The sequence below is a fragment of the Tenebrio molitor genome, chromosome 4 (assembly GCF_963966145.1).
Source record: "Tenebrio molitor chromosome 4, icTenMoli1.1, whole genome shotgun sequence".
Lineage (NCBI taxonomy): Eukaryota > Metazoa > Arthropoda > Insecta > Coleoptera > Tenebrionidae > Tenebrio > Tenebrio molitor.
In genome coordinates, this window is record NC_091049.1 from 21,891,103 (window position 1) to 21,912,153 (window position 21,051).

Here is a 21,051-nt window from a genome sequence, read left to right on the forward strand (position 1 = left end):
CTGACTGTGACTTATTTGTAACTAAATTATTTCACACGATATCTGGATATTTGCACCGTTTACCGCCTTTACCTGTTTAATTAATGGCCAGTATTACATTTGTTTTGCTATGATTTGTTTTTATTATAAGTTGATAGTTATTTTTCCTGTCTAAGGTATTCAAAAAGGTCGCACAATAATATTTTTTTCCGGAGCTGGCTTGACCCGACAATCATTTATACAGCATGATCACGAACAGTGTCTGATTTGTTTACAAAAATATAATTATTTTGACACAATTGTTTAATTTTTTTGTAATCAGATTACTATGATCACAAAATTTTATTCAAATGAAAAAACAGCGAAGTATTGTATGCGAGAGTAATTTATGTTGCAGGAATAAAGGCGCTAAATCAGACACTATTCGTGAATCACATTATAGATACCCTGTATACCATTCTCCCATCATCAGGTTAATTTAGTTTTTTAGCATTCTCAAATTTGTGGCATATTTGTAATTAAAGGGCGAGAATTGCAAATTAGAAACAGAGCGCTTTATCGTAGAAAACAACTAGAATCGTTTGCACTTCTAGTTAGAAAAGTAACAAAGCAAAGTAGAAAGGGACTGGGTAGAAAACACAGATAACAGGGTAACGGTAAAGCCAGGTAGTCGTAAAAATCAGAGGTGTGAGTGAGAGAGAGAGGGAGAATGAAAATTACGAATTAATTAGAACAGTTTTGGGGAATCAAACCAATGTTGAACAATTTTTAGAAGTAGCAGAACAACGGAATTTAGTTGCATGACATGGCATTTGCGTAACAGCGTTTTTCAAGTCCATGTAAGAACAATTAAACGAGATAGAAAATCTTTATACCGATTTATTTATTATGTCTGGTAGGATACAGTAAACGCACGTGACTTCACGTGATGCTTAGACAATAGCGAAGGGAGAATGTCTCCCTTCTTAACATTTTTAGCTTATATACTACCCCCTTCTCCGATATTTCACCACTGTGGCCACGTACACAAAAATGTTGCCAGGCCAAGGATATGACCATATCAACTATCACACCACCGTGTTTTCCACCACCGGAAGGGGTGAGGGTGATTTCACATCGTCTTCCACGTCGACATCCACGTCGACTTGATGACAACGACGAATTGTGTTGCATTATGTCGCAATTTCATGGAGTCGAAGATTTTCTTACAACCAATTTAGGTTTCACAATAATGTTAATTTGTGTTATTTTAATTCTGTTTGTTTCATTTTAATTCTGTTTAATTCTTGGTGCTGATTTTTATTATTGTATAGAGTCAGTAATTCAGTGTTCCTGTTAATTCTGTTTGTTCCATTTTTAATTGTGTTTGTTTCTTGATGTTGAGGTTTATTATTATATAAAGTCAGTAATTTAGTGTTCTTTTTCAGAGTTCTAATTCAACAACAAATTATGTACATTCGGTCTAGTCCTAACAAAAGTCTAAATTTAAACATGTAAAATAATGGTGGAAAACGGAAACTGTTATTTCAAAAGTTCTAGAGATATCAAAAAGGTGTCGCGATCAGCGTAAAGTAGAACCGAGCTGATTGGTCACTTTGGTCAAGTAGGGGTTGCGAAAGTGGGGTGCGCCAGAAATGATAAAACCTAATGCGGAACAGGAAACAAGGCTTTTTTGATTCACTCGGGGTTTGATCTTCAAAGTAGCCGGAGGTACGTTCGGTACCTCCAGCAGCCATTTTGTGACCACGTGCTTTACATTTACAAGGTAAATTATTTTTCTAATTCTTGTACTTATATTGTAGTCGCGGCTTAATTATTCACACAACATTAGTTCACCATCGTGTTAACGTAAAAATTATATTATTTTCTTTGAGTATTTGATGACCACGTGACTCTTTAGAATCTTGAATTAATTTCTTTATCGCGAAGTATGTGATCTTCTTGCATTTATCGACTGGGGAAACGTGTTCTCGCCAAGGCGATCTATCGCAAACTTAATATAAAATAGCTTCACTAATTATTCATTACTTGGGGACCTTCGACGTCGGGGAAGCTACCGCCAGTGTCCGTCGCACTTAATTAGCTGTGGTCCGGCGTAAGTGCACAAACAACCGCGTCACCCGTAAACGGGACAGTGACCAAACTAGGCCAGCTGACATGTGAAGATGTTAGGTTATTATTTTTACCTGCACTGGTGAAAAATTAAATTTCCCAACTACTCCGGGGAAAATTTAAATAACGCTTTTTTGCGACTGATTGTCTCCTAGTCCGGCACACACACACACACTAACGTCTCGAGAGCAAGACTGTTGAAGAAAACAAATGCTGACTTACGAACACGGTGGTATACCAGGTGTTAGATAAAAACACAGATATTATTTACTAAGTTTAATCCTCGACTGCTAGACTTACAGTGTGACACATTAAATAAAATAAAATAACACCAACCTAGATGCCACTGCGGGCGATACACTGTAGTCTAATAAAAGGAGATAATAGAACTTAAACTCAAAATTATACACTGAATACAAAGTTAAAGTATTGACTCTTACGGTAAAACTTTAACAATTGAAAAGGTTCAAAATGAAATGAAATAAGGTGATGAGCCAAGAAGTAATCCAGAATTGAAACGCTGAAAGCGCTTAAACGACTAGCTAAATTCACAAAAAGTGCCGGTTCTACCAGGCTATACTCAAAGTTTAAACAATTAAATGAAGTTAAAAACGAAACATCCTTTACACCGGGTCTGAGGTTTGGAATTAAATTGGAGAGTCCAGGGAAAGTGAGCTGGAGGAAGGTCCTCCGAGTCCCTCTTCCGCCGCTGGTCTATCACGCCGTTCTTATCCTCGGAAAGTCCTCGGGGTCTTTCCTCCCCTCGACCCTTCCTAGGAATAAACGAAAGTAAGTGAGAGTTAGCCCCGGTGTAAAAAAAAAGATAATGAAATGAAATAAAAACTTTCCGAGTGCCAGCTGGCGCGTCGTTTCTGGCGAGGTCACTTCAGGTCTGATAGCGCGAAACTATGTAAAAGAAATGGCCAAAATGGCGGACAGAAAAAGAAAGACGCTGAAGGACCTTGCCAGAGAAGAGTGCTCTCTGGTGGGATTCTGGGGGATGACGCCGGCCCAACAGGGTGGTGAACATGATCCGCTGACGCGTAGGGTCGTTGACCCTCGTGAAGGAAGCCTAAATCCGCCGCAACGTACGGTTGGAGCTCCTCCTGGACGATTTCCCAGCCGCTTCGGTCTTCCTCCACGGGTTCGCCAGCACCTGTTGCACTGAGAAAACACCCCCTAATCTCCCCCTTTGAGCACAAACACACACACACGGATTCGGTCGTAAACCTCTACCGAGAACTAGTCGAGAACCTCAAAAATGGCGTCCGTTCCACCCTTTATATCTTATCTCCTCCTCTCGCAAAATTGGTCGCGGCCGGCACCGGAAGTCGGGGTCCGAGAGCCCGTTCTGGAACGTTCGCGAACCTTCTAGCATTTACGATTTGCCGCGAAATTTAAATCGTAACAGTACCCTATAAGTCTGTTAGAACCTTTTTCCCTTTTATTTTCAATCACCGGAGTAGACCAGGCTTTGACTGAAGGTTTCCAGGGCATCGCGTCCTGTTCAATTTATTTGAGGAAATAATTCAAATCTAAATCGGATCACATAGTTCGCATCTCAAACTCGTATAATGCAGTTCGCGCCAGAAACTTCTGTATTTGCCAGCTTAGTTATTTATTCATGAGTCAAATCTCAATTCACGAGCCGCGAATCAAATCTACCTGAGTCAAATGTCCACCAACTTCTGTTATTAAATTCATTTATTTATTTCTACCATTTCTACCATTTCTACCACCACACTCAATTATTTGTTAAATAAAATTTAAGTTAAGTGAACCGTGCTCAATCGTTTTAATTCTATTTTTGAAAACCTTCCGAAGGTACAGCCTCTCGTTAGAATCTAATTAAACAACGTAAAATTCATAAATATTTCTTTTCTCATTATTTTTGTTTTGTATTTTTCCGCAAAAATTTCATCCTAGGGAATGCGGCAACCAACAATACACCAAATGAGAGAGGAAAGTTTCATCGAGGAAAACTCGAGGAAGTCGAAACGTTTTAATACTTAAATTACAAGCTGTCGCAAAATCACTGAACATGTTTGTAATAGTCGATTCTAATCTAATGGTAAGACAAAAAGTGTACGACAATTATGTCGCAAAAAATATCCCTTGTGCAATGATAAACCACAGTGTAATGTTTTTGGTCAGACATGGCAATAAACAGTTGTGGCTTATTAAATTTATGGATAGACAATGTAAACAAAATAAATCTCGATAACTGAACTGTTCCTATGGTGTATATTGCTTAGATCAAGACGTATAAAAAAAAGGGACGTAAGCTTTCAATTCTGGTAGAATTTTACTAGAAAACAATTATTTTAACAAATGGAAAGAGCCGCAACAGTATATCAAATATTTCTAACAGAAATTGATGAAAAAAAAATAATTAAAAACTTATACTAAATAGATATCGTTTAAATTCGTCCAAAATCTCAAAGCCTTGTTTGATCTAAATAATTGCTGATGGCACGGTATAAATTTAATAAATCAGAAAATTTACAATCGATTAATACGATTGGCTTAAAAATATTGCTGACACGAAAATTTTCAAATTATTTTTTTCTAGGTTTAAAGGTTCTCCGTAACCATCCCCACTGGCAAGTACTACATTGATACGAAGTTTAATACTTTCAACAGATTTGTGTTGAGTTGAAGTAATTCTGAAATTTCTTATTATACTTATTTGGTAAAGCAACTTTCATTGGCATCATGGCAAATGACATCCCTGAAAAGACAAAAAAATTAAGATATGAAAAAATTTAATGGAAAATATTTTACCAATACAATTTCTCGGGGGAATGCTAAAGGGCATAAACGAATAACGAGGTCTTTTTTCAATTTCTTCTGGCAGAAATCTGTCAGGATCAAATTTTAGTGGATCTGGCCAATGTATGGGATTCCTATGTATAAAATTTATAGGAATAAATAATTCGCTGCCTTGGGGGATCACAATGTCACCTACAACATATTCATTACAGTTCAGCAGTTAAAAGCGTTGAAAAACTTACGTATTTTAATATCTTCGTGAACCTGTCTCAATAGAGCAGGTGCAACTGGAAATAATGTCATGGTTTCTTTAATAACACGTTCCATTCGAGTTAAATCATCCAACGTAGGATCTCTGTCGGTATTTCCAAGGATATGTCGCACATCTCTTTTCTTTTTCTTGAATACCTTGGTGCAAGGCTAACATTATAGTAGCAAAACTTAATGTGATAGCTGTTGTGTCGCTGCCTGTTGAAACCATCGTTTGTATTTCTTCCATCATTTCCTTGTCGGTCCATTTACCCTCTTCTTCAGTAAATTTTATAAAATTACTTATTCCTTATTAGAATTTTGTTTTCTTTCAACAATCTAAAACTAATTCATTTAACAATAAATAATTAGAACGTCATTTGTATTTGCCTTTCTGGCGTAATCATGACCCATTGCATAAAGCTGCTCCATTCTGATATCCCAACAACTTCCACACAAGATTAATTTGTAATATAGGATTAACGATACGTTTTCCTACATAAAACCCCTCTCTAAAACGATTAAATTAAAACTCTGTGGAAAATGATGGTTTATTTAATTTACTCAGCCATCCACGACAAACATTCGTTTTGGTGATTAAGATCGGTCGAATCTACCCCCATACATATGTCTGCAATAATAACACTTCAGAACAAAAAAAATTGCGATTTAATTGTAAAATGTTAACTAACCACAAAGAATTTTAAATGTAAATTCGCCATATCGTGTAAAGATATTTGTTTCACAATTAATGTAGTTCTTTTTTAGGTTAACTATTAATTCATTTGAACGTCTCACAAAAGAGTAAAAATACGAATTCAAAATGGGTTGATTAAATGTTTGATTTATAATTTTCCTATGGGTTCTCCATGTTGAAACTAAAACAGAATTAACACTTTCACAAACATATTAAAATACATATATACAGGGTGTATCTGAAATACATGTGTTAATTTTAACCAGTGGAAGAACCCGCCAATTTATGAAACATTTTGAAATTTGCTAAAGATTTCCAACATTTTTGGCCCCCTAAACGAGTCGTTTTATGTGATCAACTAGTCTCAATTTTTTTGTAACCATGAGAATTTTATTTAATGCTGATTCATTATTTAACTTTTTCTATAACAATGTACCTTTTCTGGCAAAGCCTCGTTTCTATCACAATAAAAAAATTCGCCCTTACCCATTGGCGGGTATACATTTTGATGGCTAACTTATTTCAATTTTTGAATTTTGTAACGCTTTTTCGTAAAAAAAATCATATAGAAAAAAGAGAGTGTGCTTAAGACCGCACGATAGAAGTGAAAACTTCTATGACGCTAGTAATTGATTTTAAGTAATAATATACCGGGTGTATTATGAAAAACCTTTTGTGCTATAACTTCCTTATATTTTATTCGATTTTAATATATGATATGTCAAACAAAATTGTTTTTGTATTTGAAACAATTGATGAAAAATTGCCAAGCAACATTTTCTACACCCTTTAAAATCTGTCAAAAGTCAAAAATTACGTCAAAATCTTGTCTTTATCTTTGTAAGTGTTTGTAAGGTTAGAAAGATAAACGTCAAAAATGTCACCTGCGTTTGTGCGAAAAGGGGTGATCAAAATTGGGGTGACCAAAATTCGGCGATAGTGCGCGTTTGTTCCATATGCGTCTACGTATTTACTTTTTTAGCCACGTTTAACATAGTTTTTTTCTTTTTTCTTGCAAACGAGATGTCTTTCAAGGACGAGTTTCTACCTACAACATTTTTTATTGACGGTCAATTTTTTGATATACATTTTATAAAGGCATGTAAAAATTACGTTGTTAAGACTTAGGTTATTGCATTAATGGGATTTTACTCTTCACCGTCTAAAATATCTGCATTTTAAATTTCATAAAAATCCGTTGGAAAATAACCGAGATATAAGGCTCGAAAATCTTAGTTGAGACACCCTGTATAATATGTCACACCAAAGTTAACCTATTTGTGACACAGCCCTAAATAAACGATGCAAAATTGTAGATTTTGAATTTATGTGATTGTCAGTGGCGGCTCGTCAGGGGTGGCAGGGTGGGCAGTGCCCACCCAAAACCAAATGACATATTTTTTTTAAATTTATGTATTTTAATGTTTAAATTTACCAATTATTTAATTGATGATTTGTTATTAGAAAGTAAATGTTTTTATAGGTACATCAAAACATTTCCAAGGCGAATTTTTGTCAGGGTAGACATGTCTTCCCTGAGAGGTGTTCGTTGAAATATGAAAGCTCTACGAGTATTATGGCTAACCGTGCGAAACTGCGAAAGAAAGAGACCGAAGTAGAAATGTTTGTTTAAGATTGAGTAATTAAGGCAAGACATGTCTGCCCTGAGTGAAAAGCATTCATTTGTACACATTTTATTAAATTTCTCGCAACCTGTTCAATTGATTTATTCCAAATTTTGTGTAATAATATTTAGGGCTAAGATACATTGAAATAACTAGTAATTGTGAGAAATTATTCACTTAATTTTAAATAAAAAAAATATTAAAATAATTTTTCTTTGACCAAGATTTAATTATTGCAAAACGCTGGCGTTATTCTTAAAAATATAAAAAAAAGTTATAAAAGAAAGTTGAATATCAGAGAAAAATCTTCAAAAACCTCCGCGACAGCATATGTCTAAAATAAACCATAAAGCTATTAAAACAATAATAAATAAATTCATTCGTATAATATTCGTAGCAGGCCAGACATGTCTTCCCTGTAACTTCGTCAAGAATCGGTACCTAATCGGTAACGTCCGCACAACTTAGTCGTTGGCAAGATCGTTGGTTTTCGTGCGGTAGTTCGTCAATTCGTCACGAAGAATTTGCGAGATTTAGTAAGAAATAATGGTGATTTGGTTAATTATTTAATGACAAACGCGTTTAATAAATTATCGTACGATGACAAAGTTTTTATTAAACAATTAGACAGGCGAACCCCTTCATTAAATTCATTCTAATCGTAAATTTAATTCATCGTGTCATTGGCTGACGGGTAGTGAAATCAAAAGTAATTTTTTTGCTGGCCCTGTTTTTTGTTCAACAATTCCAAATTAAAAAGCCCATCGTGTACGACAGGAGTCGATAATTTGAAGACGTTGCATCAATCGGTCGAAAAACACGGGAAATCTAAAGATCATACGTACGCGGCCTTAAAATTAAAATTATTTGGAAAGCAAAACATAGAAAATTCTTTGGAAAAGTAATCGGGAAATTAAAACGTCTCATCGATATGACAATTTTTTTGGGTACCCAAGAATTGAGCTTTCCGAGGTCACAATAAAAAAGAAGACTCGTCAAATCGCGGTAATTATAGGGAACTCTCGGAATTCTTGTCTTCTTATGATTCAACACAATAGATCAATTTCGACTAAATAATCTCAGTCAAATTTCGATAGAAAAAGAATTAATAAAATCATTGCGTAAAACGGATACATTTTTTGACCAGGTAATTGATTATTTCGCCGATCGATTTAATTTATAATTACTTATTTATAAAAAAATGCAACATCATTTTTTGTTTATTTAGAATTTATTGTATTTACTTTATTGAGAATTTATTTTTTGTTTTATGTTTATGGAAAATTTGTTATTTTTGTTAACTATATATTAACACTCTCATCACTTCCATAATAACAAATAACACTTCCTATTCCTAATTCCTTTCCCGGCAAGAGATTTTCTGAACCTTCCCGTAGGTTCTTGCTGGACACTGCAATTAGCAGTGACTAACACAGAAATTCCTTTCCAGCAATTACAACAAACATAATAAAAAATGTAATAATAACATTAAAATGTCTGCCCACCCAGCCAAAAATGTTACGAGCCGCCACTGGTGATTGTCATTTTTGTCCCAGTTTAATTTGTCCTTCGACTCTACCTATACAGGGTGTTTGAGGTATAAGGTAACAAACTTCTCCCGTGTAAAGAAATAGACAAAATAAGACTTTTATTCTAGTAACATTTTTTAATGTGTTATACTTTTCTAGTAATCATTTTTTCAATTTGAGGAACCACTGTTTGAGATTCACCGAAATTCTAAATTATAAAGGCGGCAGCTAAGGCATTTTCCTTTATAAATCTGTATTAGCTTGGTATTAATAATTACGTGTTTACAGATACGAACAGTGGCTCTCAAACAGTGGAAACAGAGTTTAGTTCAGCGTAATAAAAAAAGCAAATTGAAAAAAATGTCACTAAGAAAAGTTGTTCATTTAACCTAGCTGTGCATCTCAGAAAAGTTTGTTACCTTAAACACCAAACACCCTGTATACAGGGTGCGTCCTAAAAAACGTCGCAAGCCAGATATCCGTTATTTATGGCTCGATTTAAATAAAACAATAACTGGAGTAAATAACTTTAAAAACACTATAAGTACAACATAGATCTATTTTTTTCAAAAAGTCATTCAAGGTCAGATGATAGTCAACTTTGTTTTTAAAAAACAGCTTGGTATATCCTTTTATTCCGATTTTGAAATAAATTATTCTTCTGAATCCAACGATATGTCACATGTTAGAATGCATTTAACAGTAACCCCGAAAACAAATAAAAAAAATTGCATTATTGGAAAAATTTTCTTCGAGAAAAATCAGGTATACCTACTATGAAAGACAATCCTGTTATTCATTGTTTCATTTTTCGAAGAAAACACGAGCAGAAACAAAAAATAATATGACCGAACGTCAAATAAATATTGCGCTTAGGATATACATACGAGTATAAAAATGTAAATGTCCGTTTATTCAAAATATAAGATCTCCGAAAGTTCTTCACCGATTGCTTTGAAATTTTGACACAGCGTTGCATTCGAATAGGCGCGTGTTGTTATAATATTGTTATTATGTTGATGTTACACCTTGTGACAGGTAAAAACATGCTTTTTTGAACAGGACTATCCGTTGGACGTAAAAGCAACACACGCTATACTAAATATCACAACCTACTGTATTATAATTATAAGTTATAACCGGCTTGTTCATTACATTAAAAATACATTATGAAAATGTTTCGGAGAAAGATCCAGTTTCCGCTGATGAGGGCGCCACATTAAATTACGACCTTGATTTTTAAATCGTCTATAAAACACTTGTTGTCTTAATAGCTGTTAATTCACTGCTTATTATAAAATTTTGATGCGCTGCTTAAATAAACAAAATAAACAATTGCTTCAATAAGTAGTATGATTTGACGTAAATAAACGCGATTTTATAAGGTAGAATTGAATAAAATAAATTATTTATAAAATAAAAATAAAGGAGCTGAGAAAGGAGAACCAGGAAGTCAAGATATAAATAAAACGACTAAGGAAAGAATTTAATAACAATTAAAAGAAATGGGAGAAAGAGAAAAACAATATGTCTGAGGAGTAGCACGGATGGAAAGGAAAATGGAAAATGAAGAGAGGAGAAGAAGAAGAAATAACTTAGTGATAACCGAATGGAGATGTGATAGAAAGAGCAAGCAGCAGATCAGAGCGGACATAGAAAAGTTCATAAAAGAAAATATAGAGGAATAACCATAGCGAAAGAAGAAAAAAGGGAAGGGAAAGAAGTAAAAGTGGAATATATGAAAATAACAATAGAGGGGGTACAGTGGAAATGGAATGAAGAAAGGGGCAGGCTAAAGATTTTTCAGTAGAAGGAGGAAGATGGGATGGAGGAAACGGAGATAACGGAAATGGACAAAGGACAAAGAAAAAGGTAGATGGACGAAGAAAAGGAAAATCGGAAAAGAAGCACAAATGGAAACACAAGAAAGGAGATATGAAAAGGAGGAGAGGAGCAAAAGTACTATATTGGAAGTTATGGGGACTAAGTAAAAAAGGGGAAGAATTTTGGGACTACATACGATAGTTCGAGGTAATGGGTTTGGTGGAAACTTGGGTTGAGGAACGAAGCTGTGAAGTAAAGTGTGGTCAAGTAAAATATCATTTTAAAGCAATTTCAATTGTCTTTAAAATAGTATCATAATATACATATATAAAATATAGCCTAAGGGAGTACGTTTCGGCTCAGGGACGCGAGGGTCGCGGGTTCGATTCCGACCCAGGGCGAAATTAAAAATAAATAAATAAATAAATAAATAAATAAAAAAGGCTATATTCTGTCTCGTGATTCGGAAGTCACGTTAAGCCATTGGTCCCGATCTATTTTTTTTGCTATTTTTTTATTGTATGCAGACAAATGCGTCAAATTTAATAATGTTACCTAAACAGTAAATAAATTGTGGTGTTGTTTTACGAGTATTAATAGACAATTTAAATTGCTTGAAATTGTTGTATGAGTTCACAATTGTTCCCTGGGCAATTTTCTAATAATTCTGACAAAAACCCAAGATGTTTCGTATTGTTGTAAAAAGAGTTAAAATCGCTTTATCTGTCATTCAATCCCTCCATAATACCGGGTGTATTTTAATGATTGAGAGAAACTTAGTGCACTCTGGAATAATCGGTCCTGCTAGTCATTTGTCAAAGAGTCTGTTGATTTGTTTGCAAACCGAACAAAAATAATTTCAGTCATTAAAAGTCACCCGCTGGTGGTCATCTTGTCAAAAAGATGAAGTTGCATTGCTGAATTTATCGCCGACGCGTGTGCCATGGGATATCAAAATTGACCTACTTCGGCGTTTGTCTTGTAAATCTGTATTTTTCAGAATAACGCAGGTGAATAATTTTGTTTGGGTCACTCGGTATAATGATTTGAGCAGATTCTTAAAATGAAAATTCAAATTTAAATAATTATTCCAGTTTCTTGCACTCTTGCATTCTTGCATATAATTCTTTATTATACAGGGTGTAACAAAAATAAGTGCGTTTATTTTAACTGGTAATAGTACTCATCACTTACAACAACTTTTCTAAATAATTTTTTTTCGAAAACAAATTCTGAACGGTTTTAAAAATTAATCTGGTTTTACTAAAACTTTGCTTACCAGCCTATCAAACAATTTTAATCTAACTATGTACCTACATTTAATAAAGAAATAAAACAAGGAGATAACAAAAGACAAATGAAAGTAATATGATTTGATGCATAAATGCAATACGAGGGGAATAAAAACATTCAGTTTTTGCGATTCCTGTTTAAAAAAATGTTCAGAGTTATAAAATTGTACTCAACGTGAAGGTCACGCTAAAATAAAAGGTGGACAAATGGCAAGTCAATTTTGCAAATTCCAAGAAACTTTATTTAGAAAAGTTATTGTACTTGATGAGTACTATTCCCAGTTAAAAGAAATGCACTTATTTTTGTTACACCCTGTATTTGTTCTACTAGTCCTCCAACTAGTAAATTCAATTATGCTAAATACCAGATAATTTTGCAACAACGAATTAAAAATAGGAATCGTTCTTGAAAACTACTTTTTATAACGCGCTGGTTAAACCCATTGAAGTTTGAATCAACTATTTGGAGCCCGTTTTTTGATATTCATATTAATAGAATTGAAACTGTGCAACACAGATTCCTCCAATAAGTAGCTATAAAATTAAAAATAACCAATCCAAGGATCACGCACGATTATTGTCAAATCGCGAACACATCTTAGTTCACTGGAGTCACACAGAATTTATGCGGGCGTAAGTTTTTTGCATGGCATATTGAATAGTCTGGTAGACTGCCCTGAATTAGGAAGTAAAATTAGCCTTTACGAAAATTGTACAAGTTTAAGATCAAGAGGTCCGTTGGTCATTCCATTCAATAGAACATCCAGGTTATCAAAAATAGGGAACTCCTGGACTTTAGGAAATTTGATGCTCCCACAATCACAGTTTAAAGTGCTAGCGAGGAACATGTACCTCAATGACTTTAAGTAAGTGTAAACTGTTATTGTTAGTTAAAATGAAATTATTAGATGTTTGTAATTTAAGTTTTTCTTTTAAGCGGAAAGTGGGTACGGACCATGTTAATTTATTATTAGGGCCCGGATTTTAGGCAATTAAAAAGTCGGAAATAGGTGCCTAAAATAGTCCCTTAAACTACTGCAAATAGTCCCTTAAAAACTGAAAATAAGCCATACTAGGTCCTTAAAGTTGTGGTTAATTAAATTAAAAAATGTGTTTTTAAAGTTTTAAGTAGGTACACACAACAAGATATTTACTAATTATTTTTTATTAATTAATATACAATACTACAAGTTTGTTAGTTATTTACATTGTTACGTATTTACATTGCATACAAGATATTGCTCTAAATTTTCTACTTTAAAACATTGTCGGTTATCCACCAAAATGGACTTATATTTTGAAAAACTTCTTTCTACCTCGCAAGAGGTAATGGGCGCAAATTTGTAATAAATTTCTTCCATTTTGGTGTCATGTTCCGGCACATCTTCACCTCTAAAAATTCTTGCCAATTCTAGAAGAAATTTGTATCCAGGATTTTTTTCAGTAACATCTTCAAGTTTTTTTAATGCTACTGCTGCTACAGGGCCTGGAGATTTTTTTAGGGAGGTAAATACGTTTTCAACAATTTTGATTGAATCGGTTAAAGGTAACCCATTTTTTTCCAATTGAGTAATACTTTCGCAGATTATTTTAAAATTACTGCGAACATAAATTAATTGGTTTTTTATTCCGGGTTTCTTCATTATAGACTGTGCTTTTTGAATAGCAACAGCAGAACTTCCATCAAAGGACATGACAACCTGTGAGTAGTTAAAAACAGTTTAACAATCAATTAATTTGCTTATCTTTTATATACTTACTTCTTTAATGGAATCAAAGTGTTCGCTGTAAAACATAGCAGCCTGAAGCCATGTTCCCCATCGTGTTAAAATTGGCTGTGGAGGCAGTGGCATTTCTTTTAGTTTTTCTTTGTACATTTCAACTCTCAAAGGTGCCTTAACGAAAATTTTTTTCACGTTCGAAATTAAATTATCCACATCTTCATATTGATAGCGAATTTTTTCAGCCACTAGATTTAAAGCATGCGCTAAGCATGTGACATGCACAATTTTTGGATAAAACACCTTAAGGTGTCTACCAGATTTTATCATATATGGTGCTCCATCCGTTACAAACAAAAGAAACTTTTCAGCAACAACTCTGGTACTCCACAAGATTTCTACGCATAGAAATTTTAAATCAAAATAAATTTAAAAAAGTGAAAAACCCTTACCTAAAGATTGATTTACGAATCTAGCTATTGTCTCATGATTTGTTCTTTCTAATTGTTTAGACGCCAAAAGATAAGATTTTCCAGGTTCATCTTCTGAAAGTTTCCCAACCAGACAATTCGCCACATATCGCCCAAGTGCATCTGTTGTTTCGTCAACTGAAACCCATATGTTAAAAGGATCCAGCTCATTCCGAATGCGGTCAATAGTCTAAAAGTGAAAATAATTTTAAATTAAATATTAAAAGATAGTATGTTCATACATCTTTGTAGCATTTTGGTAAATAATTTTTCCGTAAAGTAGACTCATCCGGAATTTTTCTACCACAATATTTTGTCAGAAAATTCTGAAACGCAGGATTTTGTAGTTTGTGCCATGGTATATTGGCAGCTAAAAAGACGTTACAAAGTTCCATATTGAATGTACTATTTGCCGATTCCTCCAAGTTCTGTGTCAGCAACGTTTGCCGAAGCGGTGTCATAATGTTCTCTTTATGGATGGCCGTTTGCTCATGCTGTTGCAAGTGACATTTTTTTTCGCATATAAACTACAAAAAATAAAATTTTCAAATAAGTAAAAAATATAAAATGACATATTTTTAATTATGCTTAACTTACCAGTTTACCACAAGCTTTACAAAACATTTCTCGGGTTGATTTTATTTCATATAAATCTTTCTTGCTTGTCCACTGTAATATTTTTTCGCGTAAACTAATTTTTTGTTTCGGCATTATGTTCACTTTAAACAGGTTCACAAGAAACACGACCACTGCACGGAGATAAAGTAAACGAGAAATGACAAATTTGTAATGCTTATATTTACGTCTCCCACCAAATTTCAGAGGAGATGGTTAATTTTATATTTCTTAAATTTTTAGAAAATGACACCCTTAAGGTTTCTCTTATTGTTTCACTTCGGGATTTTAATTTTCGTTTTTATGGCAAGGACCATTTTATAAACGTTAAAGCTTCTAACAATACCTAAGTATCAGAAAACATTAGACCGCGTATACCTGCACCCCTTCGAACAGAGGCAAACAGATAAACTCTGTAATTTATGCCAGTCCAGTCTAATGGTTTGTGGTACTTAGGTATTGTCGGAGTATTTACCGCTGACATCATGGTCCCAACCGTAAAAGCGAAAAAGTAATTCCTGTATTGTACTGCACTTTGTACATTTCAGTAATTACATCTCCTTAAATTTTAAAATCATAAAGCATTGTAAATTTTATTGAGGTACCACTTTTACATTTTCAATACCGTAAACTTCCCAGAATTCGAAAATTGGGAAAAAACCGCAAAAATGAAATTGATTTTTGGTCATTTTAGGCATGTTCAGGCAGTTAAAAGGTAAAATAGGTATTTAAAGGGCATTTTAGGCCGAATAGGCAGAATCAAATATGGCTCTAATTACTCTAATTAAGCCAGAAATCATTTATAGACAAGTTTCATACATGTGCCTTAAAAAATAAAAATAGTCCATTTTGCCTAAAATCCGGGCCCTATTTATTATATTAAATAGGCTTAAGCTGTAGTTAGCGTAATAAAGAAATAAATAATTTGCCTCCATTTTGACTCTCTAATAGACGTATTAACGAACGCGACGTCATCATTTGCGATGTCATTAACATTATTGACATTTTACGAAAATTTATAGGTTGGCAAAGCTTGAAGCGGAATTATCTTCCATATTCGTGTTTTGTAACAGAATTTGGATAAAACAAAAAGCGACTAGATCAAATTTTTACTTTTAAAATTAAGACATTACCAACCACCACAAAAATCCCTAAATCGACTAAAGTAAAATTGTTTGTGTAAAAACGGCATAAAAAGGGAAAATTACAAAAAATAGTGTAAAAAAACTCGTTTCATAAGACCTTGAATGAAACTTGTTTTTTAAATACACCATTATGAAGGAATTTAATTAACCAGTCTCAATCTCTGTTGCTGTTATTTCACTGAATTTAGGTGAATTATTTGCATCAGCAGAGAACAAAGACTTAAAGTTTGTTTTAGCCGTTTTTTCAATTTCCTCTGGCAGAAATCTGTCAGGATCAAATTTTAATGGATCTGGCCAATGTTTGGGATTCCTATGTATAAAATGTTTTTTTTTGAGCTTTATTTGCCCTACGGGCTTTCTGATTCCTGTTTACAATTTCATACAAACATAAAATACAGGGTCTCTATAAATGATTGTCTGGTCAAGCCAGCCTTGGAAAAAATTTTTACTGTTCCGCTTTTTTGAAACCGATGCCAAATTCTTGTTCGTTTTCACGGTCAGTTCTGACGTTAATGACGTTTTGTTTGCGCTTGTCAGTGGAGTTTTCGTTCCTTATATTCGTTTTATCGCAGTTAATCACAATTAATAAACACCAAAAATCTGTATTTTTCAATAAAAATTGCAAGTACGTCCACTTTTAGAGGTAAACAGACTGGCAAAATTTGTGAGGTTATGTTTTACTGTTTTATGTTTTATTTTAGTTTTATTTTCTTTACAATGGTTTATTCTGTTGAACAGAACACGTTCATTGTTGTTTTTTACTTTCGAAATTGAAGGTTTATTAATCGGGAATTATCTGTTTGTAAAAAAAGATGATTGTTTGTTAACTCACACTGGGCGAATTGTGAACAGATTTTTAACAATCGGAACAATTAGCAAGGGTAAATCATCAGGACGACCACCAGTATCTGATAAAATAGTCAAGGATTTGAAAGGAATGGTGGAAAAGACTCTATACATTGCCCGTTTGTCTCAACAATCTGGTGTACCACTAAGTACTTGTCACAAAATCATTAAAACTAGGCTACAACTGCATCCTTATAAAATAAGTGTTGTACAAGAACTCCAACCTGCAGATTATCAAAGTTGTTTTAATATTGTAATCACCTCCATTTCAGAATTTGGAGTGCTGAAAACCCACACCAATTTGTAGAGACTCCTTTACATGTTTTGAAAATTGGTGTGTGGAACTGTGGATAGCAGTGTTGCTGTACCCTTAACCAAGAAATGCTGCAAAATATTTTTGAAAATAAATGAAGAATTATCAAATGTTTAGAAATTAATAGGGGACATTTTCAATCTATTTTATAAGAAAATACCAATTTGTTATGGTTATTTAGTGTTGTAAATTATGTTGTTGAATACATTTGATTTTATTGAAAAACCAGTAAGACTTATTTGTCATGAAAAACACTGTTATTTATATTGGAAGAAAAAATGGGACTCAATACCGCATTCGACAATTCAGTCTAGGTCGTATTTATCACTAGCATAAAAGAAGAAATGTGAGTGGTCTTTGGGAAATTTTCAGCCGTCAAGTTGAATTTAGGGATTTTTGAAAGTTCCATTGAAAATGTGCGTAGTTGTTGAAAAATATTCAAATATTACAATAATGTACTTACGGAGACGCCGCAAAGTCTTTCTATTTATTATTTTCCAGGTTAAATTGCTCATGATTCATATGCACCGAGACCACCGAGACATAACCTCAAATGTGTCATCTTCATATCGCATCGTTTGCTAAAATTTTAATAACTTGCTTGGGAATTTCAAAATGTTCTAGACCGGCCACACACTTTCCGGTCAAATTTGGTCCGGTTTATGGTTTAAGAATCCGGTTAATTTCTCATACACAAACTTCTTTGCAATATTGCCCTCACGGGACGGGAATAATGTTCGATCGTTCTGTACCTTTCTTATGTTGACAGCTTTTCATCTCCTAATTATGACGTCATGAATATTTTTTTTTAATGACAACCCCCACTTTTTTCTTCTCTTTCTGACAGACCTTCGTACTACCTAAACAATGAGTGAAAAAAATTAGTACTGAAACGTTTCGACTTCCTTGATTTTTCCTGGATGATTTTTTTTCTCCCTCATTTGGTGTATTGTTGGTTGCCGCATTCCCTTGGATGAAATTTTGCGGAAAAATACGAAACAAAAATAATGAGAAAAGAAATATTTATGGATCCTACGTTGTTTTATTTTTTATTTTGTTTAATTAAATTCTAACGAGAGGCCGTACCTTCGGAAGGTTTTTCAAAAATAGAATTAAAACGATTGAGCACACTTCACTTAAATTTTATTTTAGTGTTGTGAGGTCTGGTAATTGACTTAGTCAATGACCCATTTGACCGGTCAATAATTGTCAATGACTTGACGAATTTGACCAGTCATTTTTAAAATTTAAATTTCCCGCTTATAATGTTGAAGATTATAGGATATGATGACTGTTTGACTGATGACATGAGGTTATGTTGGGTTGTCTGATTTCATTTACGTAGCTGCTGACAATGAAGAAATGGATTATGACAATAAATAAGTAAATTATTACAATGAAACATCTAAAAATTTAATAAAGATGTGGAAAACGATTATTACCTAAGCTTTTCATCTGTTAGGAAGAAGTGCTTTTGTTTTTCAATCGTTTTTTGTCTTCTTAACATGACATACAATATATTTTTATTTTCATAAATTACTTACCTACTTTTTTAAATTCTAAACGAATGTTCAAGTATTTTAAAAGAAAAACTGAAAATACACACACACAGTTGTGTTGAAAGTTTTAAAGCGTTTTAAATTAACAAAAAGTTCAAATTCAAGCAAATATGTTAAAGAAAAAACAAAGTATAACTTCAAACAATTTAAACTTAACCTCACTTACACAATTTTAGAACAATAATTTATCGATCAATAAATCTTATAAAAAATGGAATTAAGAACCATTATTTGGTATTAAAATAATCCTTGACATTGAAAGAATCATTTTGTGATGTTTAACTAGTTCCTACTTTTTGACCAATAATGACTGGTAATTGACCGATCAAGGACCGGTCAACTTTGACCAAAAATAAATGACCGTTCATTTATCCATCACTATTTTATTTAACAAATAATCGAGTGTAGTGGCGTTTGGTCCCAACAAATGGTAGCAATAAATAAATGAATTTAATAACAGAAGTTTGTGGAAATTTGACCCAATGAGACTTGACTCACGGCCCTCGAATTGAGATCTGCCTCATGAATAAATGACCAAGCTGTGCAAATACAGAAGTTTCTGGCGCGAACAGTATTATACGAGTTTGAGATCCTATTTAGATTTGAATTATTTCCCCAATTAAATTAAACCCGACGCGATGCCCTAGAATCTCATAGATCACCCTGGTCTAATCCTTTGGTCGAAAATAAAAAGGAAGAGGGTTCTAACAGGGCCAAAGGGTACCTCTCTTCACGTGTCAGCTGGTCTAGTTTGGTCGTTGGCCCCCTCGGGGGTGACGCGGCTAATTTTGTGCTCTTACGCCGGACCACAGCTAATCGAGTGCGACGGACACTGGCAGTAGCTTCCCGAACTCGAGATTCCAAGAGATAAATAATGAAAGAAAATGTTTTATGATAATTGCATACTAGTTCCTCTTGACAAGAGCACGTTTCCCCAATCGGTAAATGCAAGAAGCTCACATACTTCGCGATAAAGAATTTAATTCAATATTCCAAAGAGTCACGTGGTCGTCAAATGCTCAAAGAAAATAATATAATCTTTACTTTAGAAGGATAAGGAACTAAATGCCGTTTGAATAATTAAATCGCGATTACAAATAATGTACAGTTGCGGAATTAAAATTTCGGGCATTATTGTCAATGTCATGATATAAACCTTTACGTTAATAACCTTAGTTTTTACTCTTGTCATGTTTTTGTCTTTTTGGCATTCAAAAACTGTGGTATAATAACGGGTAGGCAACATATCAAAGCGATGATTTAATTGCACCAGTGCAACTAAATGAAATCTCAAAATTAAAAATTGATTGGGTGACTGACACAAAAAAGTTTAATTTTTGAATGTCAGTCATGATGACAGTAGAAGGTGCTTTATAGAAATTTTGTTGAAGTGACAGAAAAATAGTGCCCGAAATTTTAATTCCGAAACTGTACAAGCATTAGAGAAATAATTTACCTTGTTAATGTTAAGCACGTGGTCACAAAATGGCTGCTGGAAGTACTGAACGTACCTCCGGCTACTTGGGAGATCAGATCAAACACCGAGTGAATCAAAAAAGCCTTGTTTCCCGTCCCGCATTCGGTTTTATCCTTTCTGGCGCAACCCCTACTTGACCAAAGTGACCAATCAGCTCGGTTCTACTTTACTCTGATCGCTACACATTTTCGACATCTCTAGAACTTTTGAAATTACAGTTTCCGTTTTCCACCTTTATTTTAATTGTTTAAATTTAGACTTTTGTTAGGATCAGACCGAATGTACATCATCTGTTGTTGAATTAGAACTCTGAAAAAGAACACTAAATTACTGTCTCTATACAATAATAAACCTCAACATCAAGAAACAAACACAATTAAAAATGGAACAAACAGAATTAAACAGGAACACTGAATTACCGTCTCTATACAATAATAAAAATCAGCACCAAGAATTAAACAGAATTAACATGAAACAAACAGAATTAAAATGAAACAAACAGAATTAAAATGAAACAAACAGAATTAAAATGAAGCAAACAGAATTAAAATGAAACAAATTAACCTAATTTGAAACCTAAATTGGGCTTGAAATGCTGTTACGTAAGTGTCATGTCATGCAACTAAATTCCATTGACCTGCTACTTCTAGAAATTGTTCTACATTGGTTTGATTCCCCAAAACTGTTCTAATTAATTCATCATTTTCATTCTCTCTCTCTCACTGGGCAGGGGACGATTGCGCCGATATGACCTGCTATAATCCAGGGTCTCTCAAACTACCTGTAATCCACAGGTACGATTGCGCCGGTACTAAATTTAATCCCT

The 21,051-nt window shown here is 33.8% G+C and overlaps 1 protein-coding gene and 1 long non-coding RNA gene across 2 annotated transcripts; both read right to left on the reverse strand.

Moving 5' to 3' along the window:
* Nucleotides 1-4,079: 4,079 nt before the first annotated feature.
* LOC138129988 (uncharacterized) lies at nucleotides 4,080-8,963 on the reverse strand. Its single transcript, XR_011159449.1, has 5 exons — nucleotides 5,805-8,963; nucleotides 5,677-5,757; nucleotides 5,106-5,624; nucleotides 4,876-5,055; nucleotides 4,080-4,822 (listed from the first exon to the last, which is right to left on the reverse strand). It is a non-coding gene; the product is annotated as an uncharacterized lncRNA (long non-coding RNA).
* Nucleotides 8,964-13,228: 4,265 nt separating this feature from the next.
* On the reverse strand, nucleotides 13,229-15,756 carry LOC138129540 (uncharacterized). The gene is made up of 5 exons (XM_069045852.1): nucleotides 14,868-15,756; nucleotides 14,513-14,797; nucleotides 14,253-14,460; nucleotides 13,840-14,198; nucleotides 13,229-13,779 (listed from the first exon to the last, which is right to left on the reverse strand). The coding sequence occupies exons 1-5, from the start codon at nucleotides 14,979-14,981 to the stop codon at nucleotides 13,291-13,293; spliced, it is 1,455 nt and encodes a 484-aa protein (XP_068901953.1). The 5' UTR covers nucleotides 14,982-15,756; the 3' UTR covers nucleotides 13,229-13,290.
* Nucleotides 15,757-21,051: the final 5,295 nt, after the last annotated feature.